This window comes from Physella acuta, unplaced genomic scaffold, assembly GCF_028476545.2.
Source record: "Physella acuta isolate Inbredline_101_S28 unplaced genomic scaffold, ASM2847654v3 ptg001034l, whole genome shotgun sequence".
In the NCBI taxonomy this organism is placed as follows: Eukaryota; Metazoa; Mollusca; class Gastropoda; family Physidae; genus Physella; species Physella acuta.
In genome coordinates, this window is record NW_026732551.1 from 70,317 (window position 1) to 92,980 (window position 22,664).

The following is a 22,664-nucleotide window of genomic DNA, read 5'->3' on the forward strand; positions in this document are numbered from 1 at the left end:
ATTTTTCTCATGATTTTAATTTTATCTCATCCTAAACATACATCTTGACCTTTGGTCAGTTTGAACAAGGTAAATATTTGATACTTCAGTACAGATAATTAATCTGGACAAGAATGAGTGTCACAGAGCCAGTAATAGTGATAATATATATGACATTTGTGGTAGATTTAGAATATCTATATTTAATGGTAGGTAAGATAGCAGGAGACTTACCTCAGGTGAGTATAGATGAGAAATTTAATTTAGCTAAATCTAGATGATTCTTTTAAAGTGCATTTTATATTTGTTGTATTTTTGCCTAGTTATTTCATGACACCAATTTTTAATTATCACTGTATTTTGACTCTATCATCCTATGAAAATCTGTTTCAAAATATAAGGCGTGATGTTTAAACAATGTCAAGCAAATAAAGGAAAAATGGTTTGCACTTTTGGGGAAGATGTGTTACATTATGATTGGGATGGGGGTGTAATGAGATGTAATGGCGTAGTATAAAATTTGAAAAGCTTTGCTAATTTTTGCTAGATTGGTGATTTTATTTTCCAGTAGTTTTGGGTGGTTGTATTTTTGTGCATTCATTTCAAGCTGAAATCCTAATTTCAATATATTCTAAAATCCGAACCTCCATGCTTATTCCATGTAACATCAATTATTGCCCAAAGTACAAACAGTAGCCTACATGGTTTATCCTGTAAACATTGTTGGTTTATTACAAGCTTTTATTTGAACTTGCTTCCTCGGTCTGTCGTCATAGATTAAAACGGGCAAGCGAAATTTCAAGCACTTCTAACTGACCAATTTGTTTCAAACTTGGCATGTGAGTCAAGAACCGATGACAATGCAATCTGACATCAAATTTGACTTAATTGGATGACTAATTAATGTTAAATTTTCTGAAAACAGGTGTCCTACTATCACGCACTATTAAACGCGCATTATCATGTTCATTTGGTGCGCAATAATAGTTTTTTTAGTCAGGAAACTTTATTGTATTTTTTACTTTCTCGTATATACGAAGTATAGAGAAAGTCTTGTAATCGTGCAAAAAAAACATAATTTTGCAATCTTGTCCGTATGTATGTGTGTTTGTCTGTGTGTAAACACGATAACTTGAGTACCGCTACAGCTAGGTTGATGAAATTTCATATATAGGTATTTTATCAAAATCGTAGATCCGTATCAACTTTTGAGCGATTTCCGATAACCGGAAGTGGTACTTTTTCTACTTTGAATTTTTCAAAAGTTTATAACTTGAGTACAATTTCAGATAGATAAATGAAATTTCACATGTAAGTCAAAGATCTAACTCTCTACCTTCTGTAAAATTTTGAGTAATTTCCGTTGACCGGAAGTTCTAATTTACGCTATTTCCGATTTCTCAAAAAACGCATGTAAATTTATAAAGTACTAATAATATGGTGCACTATTATGCACATCTTTATTTGGCGTTCACTTGGTGCGCAATTCTTTTTTCTACGACATTTTATTCTATTTTAAAAAGTTTAAGTATTTAGAATGGAGTTCCCATCCCCTGTTGTTTTATATAAGAATATTCGAGAAAGTTTAGGGGAGATCACTCCCGGTTTATTTAATTAAGTACTGAAATACAATGCACAAAAAAGTTTTTATAACAAGCTTTTATGCAATAATGCACTAAAAAAGGAGAAAGTAAATTATTTTCTTTAAACGTATAATAATACACTACCATTTAAAAACCCTAAAGAAAAGCGTGGGTCTCTTCCTAATTATTTGTAAATATTAGTAATATATATTATAGTGACCCCCGCTTTTCTTAAAATAGTAGTGAATTAATATATATTTAAAGAAAATCATTTATTTCTCCTGTTTAGTGCTTTATTAACAAAAACATGTTATTAATACGTTTTTTATGCATTTTTTTTTAAATATTTTTAATCCTCAGTCCATCCTGGCATTTTGTCACAAAGTAGTCACATGATTTATAAAATGGCTTACTTCCCAACAACATTTGTTTACATTTGTATAGTTGTTTTTACTTTACAAATTGTACACACTACAGTGAGTATAAAATTTAAAATTGTTCAAAATTATTATCCATATTATTTGTATTTAGTTTTCAAACAGATTGTGATGCACCACATCTGTTATTACTAATTATCTAAGTCATTCAGCTGTGTCACTAACTGTGGTGTGTGTGTGTAGCTGTACTGTAGTGTGTACTCTGCAACTACTACACACTCACAGACACTACAGTACAGTACTCAGTAGTGTGACAGTAGTCAGTAGCAGTTGACTGATTACACTCTACTTAGTACTTAGTACTTAGAGTGTGTAGTCAGTCAACTACAGCGTACTGTATAGTCAGTAGTGTGTAACTTTACAGTACACTCAACACTCACAGTGATGAGTCAATGACCAGGATGATGTTATTAATAATTAATTAATGTATGTGAAATATAAGTTGTCCCTTTAACATCCTGGTCAGAATGTCGTCTTACCCCCCCCCCCCCCTGGCCTCAGCCAACAGGCGGGCTTGATGCATTGATTTTAATATAAGTAGTTGTTATTATAAAATTAAATAGATCTAGTTAAGTATGACAGTGGACCACCTTCTCCTCTTCAATGAAAGCTATGGAGGATGTACAATATTAGGTCATCAATTAATGACATCAGACTCAAAATATGGGAGGGGTAAAATAAATTTTGTGTTATATTTTTATAGAATAAAAAAATTATGAAGAACTTGTTCATTTTTGTTAGAAATTGTGATTTAGGGTTGACTGTGTGAGTTCACATTGCTTTAGATAGCAGCATAATAGGTCATAGTTTTGACACTGGCTATTTGAAATTGTGGTGACGGCACTTTTGGGGTCATTGTAAGTTCACTTAAGTTTATATTACAGGGCATGCAAGATACTTGAAACAAGTAAGGTTTGTATTTTACCCATACCCATGAAAATCTTAACAGAAACATAATTTTTAAGTGTAAAACAGTTAAATAAGACACTTTTAAATTTTATCAGATAGGAATTTTCCACGTTTTGACAAGAATACCAAAAAAAATTTATAAAAAATTTATAAAAAATAAAGAAGAAGTGTTATCCTAACATTGTTTGTGTTTAAAAAATTAAAAGCTTTTAAAAAATTACATTAAAATTGAGTTTTACTGCTGTAGTCTGTTAATAAACTCATAATTAAGTATTGAGGCAGTGTCAGTGAATAATGTACAATTTTTAAAAAGTTGGTGTTTTAAGCTTAGCAAAAGTTGTATGTAAACTTTAACTTTAAACTGTGAGCATTAACTAGGACAAGGTCATGAGAGTTAACAACTCTGAGCTCCCACTTATGATACACGAAATGAGTATTTCGGAGGTGGATCGCTTCACATAAGTATGAAGTGTCTAACCAAGGATGGGGGGGAGCAGAAGATACTAACAAACTTCAGACTTTCATTAAGGCAAGCCTGCATCACATATTGAACATTACGTGGCCACAAAAAATTACCAGAGCGAACTGTGGTGAAAACTGGGCAAGACCCTATTCGCAAATGAAAAAAACATGGATTGGACACACCTTGTGTAAACCAACTAGCAACATCACCAGAAAGGCATTAGATTGGAATCTCTGATGATTGAAGGTACAGATGTCCAATAATAGACTTCCAAAAATTGTTTGTTTGTAGTATTGAAATCTCTACTAGTTTTATGATCAGAAGTTAGGGTTAGGGATAGGATTAGCATTGATGTTATTAGCCATGTGTATATTTTAGTTAACTACCAGTAACCTAACGCCCCTTTTTTAAGAAGATTCTATTATTGGACACTGGTATAAATAAATCCCCCGGAATCCCCAAGGAAAGAGGAGAGTAGGTAGGCCAAAACAAACTTGGAAAAGATCAGATTTCAGTGAAGCAGCCAGAGTGTCATGGAGGAATTGCCCAAAATCAAGTATAATAGAGAGGTGTGGTTGCCTCACTATACTCCACAAGTTGTCCATCAGAAATGCTGATAATGAAAACTAACAAGTACTAGTACAACTTCTACACTACACTAATACAAGAAACTACAAACATCTCTAGATCTAGTGTTATTTATCAATCAGTTGTAAGTAGTTGCTAATCTACTTCTAAATACCTTGTGATATAAAAATTATCTTTTCCACTCTTAAAGACAGTAAGTCAATGTTGTATCTATATTTTCAGGCAGCAAGGACGTTTCAGATAGATTTTACAAACAACACATTTATTAAAGATGGAAAGCCATTTCGCTACATTTCGGGTAGTATGCATTATTCTCGAATCCATCAAGATTATTGGAAGGATCGATTGCAAAAAATGAAAGCTGCTGGATTGAATGCTGTTCAGACGTAAGTTTATTCATTTATTGTAAGTTTTTATTTTTATTTATATCCATGTTGCTCATGATTAAAAGAATTTTATCTTTGAAAGGTATGTGCCTTGGAATGTGCATGAGCTGGAACCTGGAGTATTTTACTGGGAAGGCATGTCAGATTTAGAAAAATTTATACAACTTGCCCAAGAGTCTGATCTGGTGGTGTTGCTTAGACTTGGGCCATATATATGCGGGGAATGGGAGTTTGTAAGTAATTGTTTGTGTTGGCAATCTTAGGACACCTTTGATTATAACTGATTAATAAAGTGTTAATAACAATATAAGAGATCAAGTAAAAAATTTAACCTTCATTTGATGCTAAAGACATAAAAGAAGTTTAAAGTTTATTTATGATTGAATCAAGTCCTTGCAATTTAACCTTATCTGCATAACTGTAACATTAGTTGGGATTCATTACTTATGCTGGTCAAAAGTTTTTTTATTATAAATTCCTAAAACTGTTAAGGTTTGTGGGTGTTTTTTATTTTATTTTAACCATTGTTTTCTTTTCGTACTAAAGATTTAATTGAACTTGAAGCTTGTATTTTTTAGTTTAAAAAACAATACTAGGTTTTCCATATCAGACCTTATAAACACTTATGTTTTGAACTTGAAAGTTTGATTAAACTAAAATAATTTGTTCAGGGAGGATTTCCAGCGTGGCTACTTACAGTTGAACCAAATATGGTTCTACGTACCAGTGATTATGGTAATTATTTTTACTTTATTTCTTAACTTTTAATATTCCTCTTTGTTTGTTTTTCAAATTCACTTGCATAAAATTTTTAATCTCCAGCTTACCTCAAATGGGTGGATAAATGGTTTACAGTATTACTGAAGAAGATTAAACCATACTTGTATGAAAATGGTGGTCCAATAATTATGGTTCAGGTATTGTAGTTCATTACATTTGAAGACTTAAAGCATTAAAAAGTCAGGTAAAACAATAATTCACATAATGCGGTTTCAGAACAAACAAGACACCAACCATTCTGATTTATTCTCTAGCCAAAAACTTTATTCCCTCCACCAATCTGCAGATATATATTTTTCACTGTAACTTTTTTCAATTGTTTTATATTTGTTCCTGTTATTGTTCATCTGTAGATTTCGGTACGAATCTTGATGTTGCAAATATTAACTTTAATTGGCTAGTTTTAATAAGATTTTTTCATTACTTATGTTCTACTTATTTAATATCTTATTGTGAAAATCATTTTTCAAATTAGTTATAGAAAAAATATTTTAAAATTATAATGATTGTACTTTTTAGGGCTAATCTTATTTTATCTAATTTCTTTTTGGTGACAGGTTGAAAATGAATATGGCAGTTATTTTGCTTGTGACAGCGTATACCTTGATTTTCTCGTATACAAAGTAAAATCTGAGTTAGGACCAAATGTGACTTTATATACAACTGATGGATGTGGTCTTGGCTACCTTCGCTGTGGTAAAGTCAATGGTTCTTATGCCACTGTGGACTTTGGCCCTGGTAGTGAGTTAAATAGCTTTAGTTGTATCCAGTCATTTGTATTATTTTTTTTAATATTTAAAATTAACTTTGTAAAAAGAAACAATACAAAGAATTCAAAACTTGGACAAATTATATCAGTGCTGGTATTGAATGAACAAGAGAATGGTGTTTTAGGATAACATCTTTCAAGCAGCTGTTGATAGAGCCTTTCTTTCAGGTGACCCAACTGGATGTTTTGGTGCTCAAAGATTTTATGAACCTAATGGACCATTTGTAAGTCACATATTAAAGTATATTGAAGTTTGCCGAAGGCAGTTACAAATGCATAGGTTTAAAAAATTGTATGAATAAATGTTTATCTCAACTATATGTGTATTTGACATTAGTAAAAAGACTAATTGTACCAAGTTTACTGAATTATTCTATTGAAAACATTTTAAATTGTAAAAAAAACCTACTTGAAAAAGTCTACTTGTATGCTAAGTTTTAAAATCTCCTAACCAAAAGTGCCCAATCAAATGTTCCCAGATCAACTCTGAGTACTACACTGGGTGGCTGGATCACTGGGGATCACCACATGCCAAGGTTGACACTAATTCTGTGAGCAAGAGTTTAGATCGTCTGCTTGAAATGGGTGCAAATGTTAATATGTAAGTTTTGCAGTTTTAAAACTACAAGCTTTTATTACTGATATTATAATTTTTATATATATATATATATATATATATATATATATATATATATATATATATATATATATATATATATGACAGTACTTGTCTTTTAGAAAAAAGTATTAAATTACAGAATTTTTTGTTACATTATTTGTTTAAAAATATGTGCATTCACATTCTTTGGGTCTGTGTTTCATTTTTGTGTTCTTTTTTGTTTTCATGTTTAGGTATATGTTTATTGGTGGAACAAACTTTGGATTTATGAATGGTAAGTCCACTTGTTTTCTTTTTATTTATCTCATAATGAAAATATTAAAGGTAAACAGAAGTTGTTCCTAGTGTTTATAGTGGAATACAAAACTTCTTCAACCAATTCTATTTATGAATTATAGTTTGGCTTTTAATAAAAATTGTTGGTAGAGATTTTAAAAATTATTTTTCCCAGGTGCCAACAGTCCCCCGTATGAGCCTGTACCCACAAGTTATGATTATGGTGGTCCATTAACTGAAGCAGGAGATATCACACCAAAATATTACGCTGTTAGAGATATTATTTCGAAGGTATTCAATTACAAAAAATGTTTTTTTGTTTATGTGTCTTTCTTAATTATTTTATTTAACATGAGATATTCAGTTCAAGTTAGTTAAAAGAAACCTATAATGACTTTACTGCTAATTAATATAAAAAATTTCTAAAGATGTAATTATTTGTTTTTCTTTTTATTACAGTATCAAAAGTTGCCCGATATGCCTATTCCTCCTAACACAAATAAGACAAAATATGGAAACATATCACTAGAATTTGTAAGTGTACACATAGTCACATAGAACCTCCTCAGAGAAAAATTGTATGGGTGCTTGTGGAGCTTGAGAAAACTGTGTTGATGATGTACCATGTTTAGACATTTTTTTTTCTTGTTACTACATTAACTTCTAGCAATGGAATATTAAATAACATTGCTCTATACTAACTCTCTACATATAAAGTGTAACATATTATTAAACAAAATGATAAACAACCATGTCCCTTGTCTCTTGTGATGAAAACTGTCTACAATTCGTATGAGTTAGGATTACTTTATTTTTTATTTTATTAAACACCTGTTTATTGATTAAGAATTTGCTAAAAAAATAAATCAGCATACTTATGTTTTCTTATATTCTAGATCAGCACAGTTCAAGATGCCCTCCCTTACCTTGCTCCAGCAGGTCCAAAATTGTCTACTTACCCAGTGCCAATGGAACAGATAAACTTTGTCAGTCTATTATTTTATGTTTACACTTACAATATTACAAATGTTTAAATGAATACAGCATTTGAAAGGCGAATATTTTAACTAAGAAAAAAAAAATATATTTACATTATATACTTATATATACACACTCTTTTTATCTATTTTGTTAAAAACTGATAAGTAATATCTAAAAAGTAAATAAAAATTATTACTATAAATTATAAATATTAATTTGTGAACTTGTTTTTCACAGTATGCTGGATTTATTATGTACAGATTTGTATTGTCAAGCAACTTTGTTAACCCTACACCACTCTATTCCAAAGGAATTAGAGATAGGGCAGTAGTGATGGTTAATGGGGTGAGAATATTTAACTTTTTGCTAACCAAAGCCAAATTTACTTGATTTTAAAAAAAACCTTAGGGTAATATTAAAGAATTAGACTGATTTTTTAGTTATTTTACTTCAATAAAATTCTTGAGAATGGCTGGGAACCACCTGGTTCTAAACCTAACCCTTTCATACATATACAAGTTGACTATGTTAATACTAATCACTTTGAGTCTTAAGATATGAAAATCTTTTCATGCAAATGTGATATGTTCATTTATTTATATAATAATTTATTCTGAATGTGTAGGTACCTTTTGGTTTAATGGATAGAACGATGACAACTGTAAATATAACAGGCTCTATAGGTCAGGCTGTTGATATTTTAGTTGAAAATCAAGGACGAATTGGATATGGTAAAGATATCAATTTCAACAACAAGGTATTTTTTTATTGCATTTTTTATTTTAATAAATACAATATGTTTCATTTTAACCTAGGACTCCAAAATAAATGTTTTATACTCGATCAATTTTTTTTCTTACAGGGAATAGTTAGTAATGTAACTTTGAACAATGTTATTGTAACTGGTTGGCAGATTTATCCTTTGAATGTAGATAACATTCCCAATGTAACATTTTCATCTCCATCTAAAAGGTAATTGTATAATTCTCTTTTCTTCATTTATTAATAAATATTTAGGGGCCTATAAACAATTAAACTATACTTTTATGGGCAGTTTTTATTTTTTAAATGTGTTTCTTTTGCCAATAAACTGGAATCATTTTTTTTTTAAACTATCAAGTTAAGTAATTTGAAATTTTATATATCTCTAATTATTTCAGAATAGTTTGTTTGATGGGAAATGTATATTTAAGGAAAGCAGTTTGTTGTTAATTTAATTAAAGCCAATATTTATTTGTTTATTTTAACGTTAGGATATTGTTGTTAATATTTGACATTAATTTGTTAAAAAAAATATTTATTTTGTTTTGTGTAGGTCACAACCTTCAAAATCACAAGATGGTCAACTTCTAACACCTTCAATATATGCAGGCTCAGTTAATATCCCCAATACACCTGATCAACCACAAGATACTTACCTGGATCCTAGGCCATTTGTCAAGGTGCTTAACATGTTTAATTTACAAAAAGGGATCTTGTGCTTAAAATATTGATAATACCAGAATTTTAACTTAGATATATACTTAGTCCTAGCTCCACTGAGTACCCAGCATTGGTAGAGGCAGCAGAGGATTGTGCTAGTCATATAACATCCTAGTACTTCATACAATTAGAAACAGACTCAGCCTTATGGACTTTCAGTTACAAAGAGAATTTCATGTTTCTTTTTAACAAAGATTCTTTCTTCACATGAAAAAATTTGAGACACAAGTTAAAACTATTAAGAAATATACTTTATAACTTATTATTATAGTTTGTTTATTATTCTCAGGGTCAAGCATTTGTCAACAGTTTTAACATTGGCCGCTATTGGCCAACCAAAGGACCACAAGTAACTTTGTACATACCCAAGCAAGCTTTCAACAACCCACCTGCATTGAATCTACTCTACTTGTTTGAGCTAGAAAATGCACCCTGTTTGCAGGTGCCTACCTGTCAAGTATTCCTCACAGATACTCCAAATATAGATGGACCTAATGGGCCAGGAACAAAATCCAGTTTTTACACATATCCAAGACGATATCATTAGTTTTAACACCAATTTATGCCTTTTTTATGATCAAACTGTTAAGTTTTTTATCCAGATATTTTATTTTCTATTCTAACATTCCAACAAATGTTTAATTATTTAACAAATGAAACAAAAATTGGGAACTTCCTGTATTTATTTATTTGATATAATTTTTAACCTTTTAATAAATCTATAAACACTCACTTTTTTAAATGGATTGTTTTGCTTTCTACTTTTATCTTCTTTTTAATATTCCAGTTCTTAATTCCATGCGCAAGCCTAATAAGTTTAATGAGGAATATAGCTTGTGATAACTACTAATTAATGCTTCATCTAAATAAAGACAGTAAAGTGTTTTTATTTGGTAGATTGCTGAGAAAACGCCTATGCCTGTAGTAAAAGACACATGGATTCACAAGGCATGCTTGTCTAAGTATTTAATGTTTCACCATCTCTTTTAATTCTTCCTAAACTGTACATCCATCTAAGTTCTAATTCCATTCATAACAGACTTGTTTCATTGTATGAATGACATCAGAAAGTGTATTTCAATATCTGCTGCATTACAAATACAATCCTTTTTTTCATTGAACAAGCATTGCCAGAAGGGAGTAAGTTCCATAGAGATAAAAACAAAAATTTTAAATATTGACTTTTTGAATTGGTAAAAAAAATTGAGGCAATAATTTCAATAGTTGAGACTGTCAACTAGTGGCCTAGTGGTAGAGAGCTAACCTGAAAGTCTTGAGTTTGAATCCAGATTCAAATCATTACAATGTCCCTGAGCCTACCCAGCTCTAATTGGTACCAAACTCACTTTAGGGAAAGCAAAGGCTGGTCATAGTACAGACCACACTATTTCTTTATATGCTGAGGTCGCTGAAACAAATAAACTCTACTCCATCTGCCCCATGCCCATGAGTCTTGGGCACGAACGGGAAAAGATATATTAATATCATATATATATATATATAAAGTGTCTGTTACTTAAAGCTGAATTAGATCAGATATTTGCAGGCAATTAATAAGGAATTGCTCTTGGCAAAGCGGGCTGTTCAATCTAACAGGAAAACTATAGCAGTCTCACTAACTGATCAACCCTTAAAAGTTTTAACTAAACTACACATTTTTAAGAGTGCTTGAACTAGATAGACCGCTTGCAAAAAAACTTAATATTTGCTAAGAAGATAGTCTAACTCTGGTGCCCGGGAAAATACTAGATTCTCTGATATGTTGTGTGAAGATTTTGAGCGCTGTTTTACCTATTAAAGGGACTTAAATGCGTCACGAATTTAAACTTTTATTTTTTCCCTGTGGGGTCATCCATTCATGACGTCAACATGAAAGGGGGGGGGGGGGGGGGGGTCCGAATAAAATCGACTTGTGTTGATTGGGGGGGGGGGGCGGTTCGGGTCAATGTGGACGTCCACATGTGGAACTAAACGAAAAATACTTAAATTTGATAATTTTAAAAAAAAATTCATTTTCAGGTGCGTGTTAATGTTGAGCCACACAAAAAGGTGGAGCAATGAAGAAACAATCATCTCACAATGACAGATTCATGGTGACTGCTAGCAATATTCGAATATGTAGTTGTTTTATATATATATATATATATATATATATATATATATATATATATATATATATATATATATATATATATATATATATATATGGTTTATTGCTATATATTATATTAGCCTACATGTTGTTAATTTAATATTAATAAAAATATAGCGTGTAAATAAACAATTAAACATTACATTTCAATAAACTTATTTACTCGTTACTATAGCAACTGGAAATCCTCCCTAAACAGATACAATTATTTTAATCAAACAGACCCTAATACTAATACAGATAAAAATCACACATTTATTTTTTAAGACATTAACTATTATAACAGATCAAAACTTAACTGTGAATTTTTAAAAACTCACAGTAGCAATTAAATGTGACTTAACTTACAATTTTTCAACCAAAATGAGTAATTGCATTTCTAAAATATAAGCAATGCTAAGTTAAAATTATTTCGCTTTTCTAATAACTGTAACTGAACATCAATCACCCTTTTTTTTAGCCACAAAAGCTAACAGTAAAAACAGCAGACGTAAATTGTAAGAGTTATAACATTGTGAAACTGCAAAAACTTTCAACTACTCACAAATTCCCATTCCCCACACATGTATGGTCCAAGTCTAAGCAACACCAGCAAGTCAGAATCTTGAGCAAGCGTTATAAATTTTTCTAAATCCGACATACCATCCCAGTTGAATTTTCCTGGCTCCAATTCATGTGCGTTCCATGGAACATACCTTTCAAACATAAAGTTATTACATTTTATAATTAATTTTAACAATAACATAGAAGTACAGGTTTGTTAAAAACTAGTAAACATATTGTTAGACACATAGGTGGCAAGGACTGTTGGAGTGTAGTAAAGTAAACTGTAAAGTAAAATCTTAATAATACCTTTTTTATTTATTTAAGTCTTTTAAGTCCATAAGTAATTTCAATAATTTGTTTTTCCAACAACAAAAAGTTTAAACTTTGTATTATTTACATTTTATAATTTCAGGCAGCAAGGACATTTCAGATTGATTTTACAAACAACATATTTGTAAAAGATGGGAAGCCATTTCGCTACATTTCAGGTAGTGTGCACTATGCCCGTATCCATCAAGGACATTGGAAGGATCGACTGAATAAAATGAAAGCTGCTGGGTTGAATGCTATTCAGACGTAGGATTATTTAATATATATCCTGACAGTTATTTCTAAATTATATTTTAATATGTTTTATTGGCCTACATTCCTTTTTGAACTATACTTTTGCTTATAATTATATCTCAATCTTCTAGACCTAACTGAACTGCTATTGAAAAATGTTAAGATTGAGTTAGCAAATAGGGGTCGGCTTGGTCGAGTTGGTTAAGCTCATGGTTGCTAAACAAAAAGTCTCGAGTTTGAACCCTCAGGCAGATGAGCCTCGTTAGCTGGGGATAGCCACTCTTCTAGGAGAGACAACTCCCAAATCAAACAACTGCTACCTTGTAGTTTGTTCTTAGTTGGACAAAAGCTATAGAAGCAAATCCAAATAGAAAAGCAGGCTGAAATCAGAGTCAATGGGCCTCAAAAGCGCATAACCAGTTGACATGTATACTTAATTATGTTGGAGGGGATTCCTTCTCACACAAAAATTAAGAAAGAAGAAATCAGCCTGTCAAGTCTTTTTAAGCCAACCCACATCTCTGGAGGATTGTGTTTTTTTTTTTCTAATTTACAATTTGGATGACTTTTTTAATTTACCAGGGAAGTTTTTAAAAATATGTTTACTAGTTTTTAACAATATGTTTACTAGTTTTTAACAAACCTGTACTTCTATGTTATTGTTAAAATTAATTATAAAATGTAATAACTTTATGTTTGAAAGGTATGTTCCATGGAACGCACATGAATTGGAGCCAGGAAAATTCAACTGGGATGGTATGTCGGATTTAGAAAAATTTATAACGCTTGCTCAAGATTCTGACTTGCTGGTGTTGCTTAGACTTGGACCATACATGTGTGGGGAATGGGAATTTGTGAGTAGTTGAAAGTTTTTGCAGTTTCACAATGTTATAACTCTTACAATTTACGTCTGCTGTTTTTACTGTTAGCTTTTGTGGCTAAAAAAAAGGGTGATTGATGTTCAGTTACAGTTATTAGAAAAGCGAAATAATTTTAACTTAGCATTGCTTATATTTTAGAAATGCAATTACTCATTTTGGTTGAAAAATTGTAAGTTAAGTCACATTTAATTGCTACTGTGAGTTTTTAAAAATTCACAGTTAAGTTTTGATCTGTTATAATAGTTAATGTCTTAAAAAATAAATGTGTGATTTTTATCTGTATTAGTATTAGGGTCTGTTTGATTAAAATAATTGTATCTGTTTAGGGAGGATTTCCAGCATGGCTACTTACAGTTGAACCAAATATGGTTTTACGTACTAGTGATTATGGTAATTATATTAATCCGATTTATTTCTTGTGTGCTTGTTTGTATTTTTAAACAAAAACTTCAAAAAAAATTTTTAATCTCCAGCTTACCTCAAATGGGTAGATAAATGGTTTACAGTATTATTGAAGAAAATTAAGCCTTATTTGTATGAAAATGGTGGTCCAATAATTATGGTTCAGGTAAAGTTTTTAAAATCTATTTCTTATTAAACAGTAAAATTAAAAGTGGATTATGTTAAAAAAAATAATCAATTAATAAATACATAGAAGCATAATTAAAATTAATAGTTTTTTGGTCAAAAACTGATAATTTTTTTTCTATATCAATAATATGATAATTTTTCATAAAATATCTCTTAAAGTTTCAAAGCTTTTCAATTTGAAGCCTCTTCTTTTGATATAATCCTCTTTTTTAGAGTCATGAATGTTGTTTTAAATTTACAAATTTACCAGACGTTAGTGGAGAATTATGAATATAGTAATTTGAAATATAAGTTATAAATTTAAAATGAAGCAAACCACATTTTAAATTTCATAAATGGTATAAATTACAGTATTTTATTAATTTTAATTACAGTAAATTAGGGATTTTAAGGTCTAGCAGTAGATCATGCACTTTCTAATCTGAAAGTTTGTTACTTCTCCTCAAGAACTTAGATAATCCCTCATATTGAAACAGTATGTGTGGTACACTGCAGGAAGAAGTCAATTCAAGAAGCAAAAACCTGGCAGAAACTCACATTTTAGTGGCTGGTAACATGGCTGAGAGCAATGCTAGATTCTCAACCCTGCTTCAGTCTATATGGCACAGTCAAAGTTTGAACCAGTAATAAACACTAAATGGGTGTGGGTGTATGAAATAACATAATATATAAAGAAAGAGATATAAAGATACTGAACTTCAGAACAGCTACTTTACATTTTACAGATGTTTAATCCCTTCTCAAGCCAAAAAATTAACTCTTACCATTCACTATTAATATTTCTACTTTTAAGTTATTGACATTAATTGTTTTGATTAATTTTTAACTTTATTGTCTATTTATGTATTTTATCATACTATATACATCATATTTGCTTTAATAAATATTACCATTAACCCAACTATAGTTATTTTGCGGAGCATTTATTGGATTTGTGATTAAACAGTTTTTTTAAATTTAACATACAACAGGAGTGAGGTGGGCAGTATTCATATTTCAATAAGTTTAGAAAACATATTTTAGTGTCATTTGACTATACATTATTAACAAAAAAAATTCCAATTTTTTTTGTTCGACAACAGATTGAAAATGAGTATGGCAGTTATTTTACTTGTGACAGAGCTTACCTTGATTTTCTTGTATACAAAGTAAAATCTGAGTTAGGACCAAATGTAACTTTATATACAACTGATGGATGTGGTCTTGGCTACCTTCGCTGTGGTAAAGTCAATGGTTCTTATGCCACTGTGGATTTTGGCCCTGGTAGTAAGTTAATGTTTTGATAGTTATATAAATATACTTAAGCAATGCCATTTTTAGTTGAGACCTTATGATTTTGAAGAAAAAAAAATTATTAAATATAATTCTGATTGAATATTTGAAACAATTCAATTTTATTTTATGAAAGTAAGCAACGTACAGAAATTTATACTTTTCCAAAGCAAAGATTTTCAGCAATACCTTACATTAAAATATTAAATCATTTAAGGAATGGAAGCAAAAGTATTGTAGTTATAAATTAGCATGTCCTAAGCAGCTTTTTATATTATCTTAATAATATTTATTTTTCAGGTGACCCAACAGAATGTTTTAATGCTCAAAGGTTTTATGAACCTAATGGACCATTGGTATGACAACTTGCATATTAATACTTATTTACATGTGCTTATCTTATGCAGGCTTCATTTTTATTTTAAAAATACCATTCTTTGTATGAATCTGGTCTTAACTAAATATAATTCGTCAAATTTTAAAACTTTACTAATTGGTAACATTTTGTAAGCAGTAATGTTAATACATTTTCTTTTAAATTTTTAAAATAATGCGTACATTTTTACATCATAAGAAAATAATTTCTGCTAGAAAAATTACAACCCCAAAATATATATGTGCCTAATAAAACGTTCACAGATCAACTCTGAATATTACCCAGGATGGCTAGACCACTGGGGATCACCACATGCTAAATTTGACACTAATCCTGTTATTAAGAGTTTAGACCGACTGCTTGATATGGGTGCAAATGTTAATATGTAAGTCACGAAGTTTTAGTGCTGCTACCTAAGCTTTTATTATTGTTTAAACTATTTTTATCTTCTTATGAATTGAAGCAATGTTGAAGAACTATTTATGTTTTGCTTTAATTTTTAGGTACATGTTTATTGGCGGAACAAATTTTGGATTCATGAATGGTACACATGTTTGTAATTTTATATCACTAACTAATATGCAAAATCAATGTTAAATAAGTATAACAGAATTTGAAATATATGTTAAAATCATGTAACATTAAAATACAAAACTAAACCCATTTATAGTTGACTTTGTTATTATTAAAATTAATTACATTAAAAATATTTGTACTAAGGTGCTAATAGCCCACCATACGAACCTGTACTCACCAGCTATGATTGTGGCAGTCCATTAACTGAAGCAGGAGATATCACACCTTTATATTATGCTCTTAGAGATATTATTTCTAAGGTACTTATTCACTAATTGCAGAATTATGTTTAATTCCTATTTTTCTTTTTCATATAATTTTTCCAATAAATAATATATTTTTTTAGTATCAAAAGCTGCCTGATATGCCTATCCCTCCTAACACAAATAAGACGAAGTATGGAAATATAACATTAGAATTGGTAAGTCTTCACTCTTTTTATATAATTTGTAATTGTGTTTATTTTAAACATATTGACCATTACCATGAGTAGTGTTACTATACTGTTCGTTTAAATGTCAATGCCAATTTGAGTCAGCTACTACTATCAACAGTTGGATTAAAAATATGAAATGTTTTCTTACACTTTAGATCTGCACAATTCAAGATGCCCTCCCTTACCTTGCTCCAGCTGGTCCAAAGTTGTCCACTTACCCACTGCCCATGGAACAGATTAACTTTGTCAGTCATTTATGTTGTACTGTCTGTGAACTTGTAGCATTATTTGTTAAAATGAACAACAGTGCCATTACTCTAACTTTTGAGTTTAGTGATATTGCTTGTGGAAAATATGAGCAGTAGCATACTTCTTTTAACAGTTCCAATAATTAACTAAAAGCTAATATAATTGATGCTTAAATATTTTTCAAATACTTATTGAATCACATTATTTTTTAAAATTATTTTCTACAGTATTCTGGATTCATTTTGTACAGATTTGTCTTGTCAAACAACTTCATTAATCCCACACCACTCTATACCAAAGGAATTAGAGATAGGGCAGTAGTGATGGTTAATGGGGTGAGAATAATTTTTGCATTTTTTGCTAAGTGCTAAATAAAACAATAAAGTATTCAGAATGGATTGATGCACAGTGGTTAAACTGCCCTAACAAAATGACCTGGTCCTAATACTAATAGCCCCGACATATTGGCTCTTGACAAAATCAAACAAGCTCATGACATACTGACTCAAGACCAATGGGGGGTCACAACTTACTGGCTTAAGAAGGTGTCGGCGTGGTCGAGTCGGTAAAGCTCATAGTTGCTAAACCGAAAAGTCTCGAGTTCGAACCCTCTGGCAGATGAGGCTCGTTAGCTGGGGACAGCCACTCTTCTAGGAGAGACAACTCCAAAATCAAACAACTGCTGCCTTGTAGCTTGTTCTTGGTTGGACAACGGCTATGGAAGCAAATCCAAAAAGAAAAGCAGGCACAAATCGGAGTCAATGGCCTCAATGGCACATAACCAGTTGACACGTAATCCTTAATTGTGATGGAGGCAAAAGCTGATGGTTGATAAATTCGAAAAAAGTCTCGAATTCAAACCCTCTGGCAGATAAGGCTCGATCCCTCCCAACACTAAAAATTAAGAACGAAGAAGAAGAAAGAAGAAGACTGGCTTAAGACAAATTGGGTCACAACTTATTGGCTCCTGACAAAATAACTCCCGACAAATAGACTGCTGACAAATCATTTGACCACTTTTGGCTTCATTAACCCCCATGAAGACCTGTTGTTTCAAAGCAAGCACAGAAGTTGTAATGTATGATATCAATGATATACATGATATTTACAGGATGCATGACGTTTTTTTTTTTGATAACCTACATGCTTCATGAAGATAAATGTATGACATGATCTCTCTCCCCACACACTAAGTTGGAACAGCCCACAACCTTAAATTTAAAAACATACCACTTCTAATACTATAAAAAATAACGTAAAATTAAGGCCTGCCGACCAAGAGCTATATACATTATATTTTATTTAAGAGTTAAACTAACTCTGAAGGATTTCTATTGGCAGGGGACATTTTAAATGACTGGGGCTCTTTTGTTTGAAGCTGAAATTACGGTAGCCATTTTGTCAGAAGCCAAAATGACTCATTTGGTCAGGAACACTTTTGTGGAGAGCCCAAATGACAGGAGCCTACATGATAGGGGCCATTTGTTGCTGGCCCTTTTGGCAGTGCACTGAATGGATTAAAAGTTACTTTTTAGTAACTTCATTGTGTTTGACAATGACCGGCTTGCACCTAGCTTTTAATAAGTAATCCCAACTTCACTGAATTCAATTTCAAAAATATTTTTATTCATTGTAAACTTAAGTAATAAGGTTTTAGTTAAATGTTGTGTATTCCTTTATTTATATTGTAATATATACAGCTCATTCTTTTTTTATGTGTAGGTACCTTTTGGTTTAATGGATAGAGAAAAAACAACTGTAAATATTACTGGTAAAATAGGGCAGGCTGTAGATATTTTAGTAGAAAACCAAGGAAGAATAAATTATGGCAAGGATATCAATTTTAACAACAAGGTAAATTTTCTATCTGTATAATAAAATTAAAAAATATTCAGTTATTCAAATTTATTCTATAACTGTAGAATGTTCTTTTTAGCTATGTTTATCTATCATATTATTATACAACCTGAAATATCTTATTATTCTTACACTAACTTACAGGGTATAAATCAGTAATGTCACCCTGAACAAAGTTGTGGTTACTGAATGGCAAATTTATCCTTTAAATATAGAAAACATCCCCAATATTACATTTTCACCTCCATACAAAAGGTATATTAATTTATTACTTATATTTTTTCATTTTTTTCTAAAAAAAACAAAAAAGTAACATGTTTTGTAAGCTTCTATTTTTACTAATATAATAGAACAAACTAACAAGTAGATATTTGCTGATTTTAAACTCCTAAAGATTAGTCTGAAAATACACCCTTTATAAAAACAAAATATAAACAAATATTTAAAATACCCCCTTAAAAATGCACTCTTAATCCCTGAAAATATGTAGGAATCATATATTTAATTCCAACTTTATACTTTTTAAAGGTTAACAATAAATCTGGTAGTGTGTCAGTGAAATATTTTTTTTTGTAGGTCACAGCCTTTAAAATCACAAGATGGCCAACTTTTAACACCTTCAATATATGTTGGAGCTGTTTATATCCCCAATACACCTGACCAGCCACAAGATACTTACCTGGATCCTAGGCCATTTGTCAAGGTGCTTAACATGTTGCTTTAAATGTTGATCATACCAGAATTTTACCGTAGTCCTACTCCAATTAGTACCCAGCTTTGGGAGAGGCAGCAGAATCTGACTTATGGACTATGAGCAGAGGCGTAGCGACCCTTCCCGGCGCCTGGGGAAAAACTTGTCGATTTGCACCCCCCCCCCCTCGAGATTTCCATTTGCACCCCCCCCCCCCTCAAATTTTCGATTTACACCACCCTCAACCTTTCAATTTATCTTTCCAACCCATTTTGGCGCCCCCTAAGGTCGGCGCCCGGGGACATATGTCCCCCTCGCTACGCTACTGACTATGAGTTACAATGAGTGCTTCAGATTACATTTTAATAAAGGTTCTTTTTTAACCCTTTGAGCCCGCCAGGCCGGTAAACCGGCTTCAACATTAGGCATATATGTCCGAAAAGCCAGTTTTCCGGCCCGATGATCTAGCGTCATATTCCTAGCGACGGGCTAAATATAATTAGCGGAAGACTGACTAAAACTGCGCATATGTCTTTTGAGTGCGGGATTATGATTTTAAAAATTGATTTTTAGGAAAAGTGAAAGTATTTTTATTTCGTTGCAAAGCCGCCGTAACGAAAAGCTCAGCCACAGCCGTCGACTTCATCACAAAAAGTTGGTGCAAAAGATGAAGCAAAAAACCGAAATATCAACAAAAGAAGTAGAATGACTGCATCTCAGGCAATACAACTACTTATTGATTCTGTAGAAGAAGATAATATTCCTGGTCTATATTGTGAAGATAGTGACGTTGAATTTGAGACTGAACACAGTGACATTGAAATTGACAGTGACAATGAAACTGTTCAAGTACGTTCTGATGCACGTGGTGCCGAAACGAAAAAAAATGTTTACTGGTGCAAAACATGCGAAGTTTTTCTTTGCATCGGGTCCGGCAGTGAGAACTGTTTTGAAAGTTATCACACAAAAGTGGACTTCTGGCGATGAACTAGTATGGCCAGATATCAATAATAACAAAACAATTACTAAATGTAAAATGGTTTCTTCTATGTTTTATCAAAAGAATAATTATACGTTCATTTTATATACATTGTTCTGTTGTAAAAATTGTAAAAAAATAAAGAATTTCAGAATCTTGCTGCATTGTTGTTTGATCCTGAGTCTGGATACCAAATTTGGCTTGATTATCTCAAACGATTCAAAAGTTATAGGCCAAATTAGAAACAGATAAGTGAAAATTGGTTTGGGCCTGGGAGCTCAGGAAATGGGAGAAATTGGGCCAGGGAGGCCAGGGCTCAAAGGGTTAAAGAATACATGAAAATTTTTATTTTGAAACAAGTTAAAACTTGTGTAAGAAATATAGTGTTAGTCAATCTAATTATAATCTAACCAATTTAAATAAAATGTTTATTTATTATTCTCAGGGTCAAGCATTTGTAAACAGTTTTAACATTGGCCGCTATTGGCCAACCAAAGGACCACAAGTAACTTTGTACATACCCAAGCAAGCTTTCAACAACCCACCTGCATTGAATCTACTCTACTTGTTTGAGCTAGAAAATGCACCCTGTTTGCAGGTGTCTACCTGTCAAGTGTTCCTCACAGATACTCCAAATATAGGTGTGCCTAATGAGCCTTGAGGATGGTACTGGGTGGTTGGGTAACAGCATTTAATTGCTAACCCAAAAGTCCAAAGTTAGATGTACCTGATACTGCCCAGCTCAGTTTGCTACCTGACTTTAGAGGAAAGAAAAATGACCACATTCCATTGACCACACTGTCCTTTTATATTTTAACTTTGAAATTGTTCAGTTTTTACACATTTCTGATATATTTGTATTATCTGATTTTAAATGTTTATTGAGATTATAACAATCCATTCAATGTGATTTATTATTATATGGGACCACTTTATATGGTACTTTCAAAGTATTTTTAACCAAAAACTTTAATAAAGCAATAAATGTAATTAACTGTTAATAGTTAATTATTTTTTTTATAACTATTCCTTAACCATAATAAGAAATTTGTCTTCAACAAATTGGGGTTACCCTTTCAATTTCAAACCTGGCTGGCCCTGAAGAGAGATAGTGAGTCAGCACTATGTCCAAGTGGCCTCTACTTTCCCCAATACAACAAAGGTACCCATTACTGCTAGGTGAACTCTAGTACATATTCAAAGAAGAGACCCAAACATGAGACTTTCAGGTTGGCAGTTTAGTGCTCTAATGCACAGCCATGCTGTGCCATTTAATATTTATTGCTTAAGTCCTATTTTGGGCCAATAGTCAATGGTGCAGATGAAGAAAAGATCTGTTTCTGTGACCTCGCATATGGAGGGGTAGTGAAGTCAGCATTATGCCCAGCCTTTTTCCCCCTAATATTTTAACTGAGGTACCCATTTGAGCAGGGTGGACTCTAGAATGTACTTTGTACTCATGGCTGGGATCCAAACATGAGATTTTTCAAGTTAGCAATCATTTGTTCCACCACCAGGCCATCTCTACAGCTGAAGTCCTATTTTCACTGAGCGACTTTTATGTCTATTACTATTACTGCAAATGTGCTGTCTATCATTCGCTCTTATTATATTACTAGCCGTCGGTACCCGTTACACGTGAATTATTATAGGCCTATATATTTTAATGTTATACGTGTTTGAGAAAAATATTTTATAAAACAGTTATTCGTCAAAACGCAATGTGCTTTACTATTAGTGACAAAGCAAATAAATAGCTAAAAATCTGAAAATTTTAATATAACATAGCCTACCAATACCTATTAGAAAAATTAAAACCAAATTATATACATTATTAGTCAACAGAACACCATATTAAATGCATTCCCTGATTAAGAGACTTAACTGATTCCCTTAAAAACCCGGCTATTCAATGGTCATTATGTTGTTTTTTAAAGTAATTTGTATTAGTTTGATCGAGAAAATTGTCTTGATAAGTAGATTTATAGAATCTAGATCAAAATCAAATGAAATAGTTCATTTCTTTATATTCTAAAATCGGAAGATGACGCCATTAGTGTTCTTTCCACAGTTTAAACATGTGGCATGTGACGTCATTTTTTAATGCCTTCTTGTCACTTTTCCGGTTGCATAATTAAAAATTTGTTTCTGCATTCGAATATGCCTTTATTTTTATTTTTCTTCTTTAAATAAAATTTAGTTTATACATTTAAAACATCTAACATATTATTTTCACCACTAG

General features: G+C 31.5%; 2 protein-coding genes across 2 annotated transcripts; both read left to right on the plus strand.

Moving 5' to 3' along the window:
- The first annotated feature begins 1,954 nt into the window (after positions 1-1,954).
- LOC131954849 (beta-galactosidase) lies at positions 1,955-9,994 on the plus strand. The gene is made up of 17 exons (XM_059318662.1): positions 1,955-2,038; positions 4,182-4,345; positions 4,428-4,578; positions 5,017-5,080; positions 5,168-5,262; positions 5,683-5,866; positions 6,063-6,118; positions 6,374-6,495; positions 6,747-6,787; positions 6,965-7,080; positions 7,249-7,323; positions 7,686-7,775; positions 8,008-8,115; positions 8,396-8,527; positions 8,633-8,742; positions 9,086-9,212; positions 9,542-9,994. Exons 1-17 carry the CDS (start codon positions 1,955-1,957, stop codon positions 9,797-9,799), a joined length of 1,977 nt encoding a protein of 658 aa, XP_059174645.1. The 3' UTR covers positions 9,800-9,994.
- Positions 9,995-13,305: 3,311 nt separating this feature from the next.
- Positions 13,306-22,544, plus strand: LOC131954850 (beta-galactosidase). The gene is made up of 13 exons (XM_059318663.1): positions 13,306-13,368; positions 13,722-13,785; positions 15,069-15,252; positions 15,559-15,614; positions 15,898-16,019; positions 16,138-16,178; positions 16,355-16,470; positions 16,557-16,631; positions 16,802-16,891; positions 17,123-17,230; positions 18,618-19,007; positions 19,329-19,455; positions 20,868-22,544. The coding sequence occupies exons 2-11, from the start codon at positions 13,783-13,785 to the stop codon at positions 18,768-18,770; spliced, it is 948 nt and encodes a 315-aa protein (XP_059174646.1). The 5' UTR covers positions 13,306-13,368; positions 13,722-13,782; the 3' UTR covers positions 18,771-19,007; positions 19,329-19,455; positions 20,868-22,544.
- The last annotated feature ends 120 nt before the right edge of the window (positions 22,545-22,664 follow it).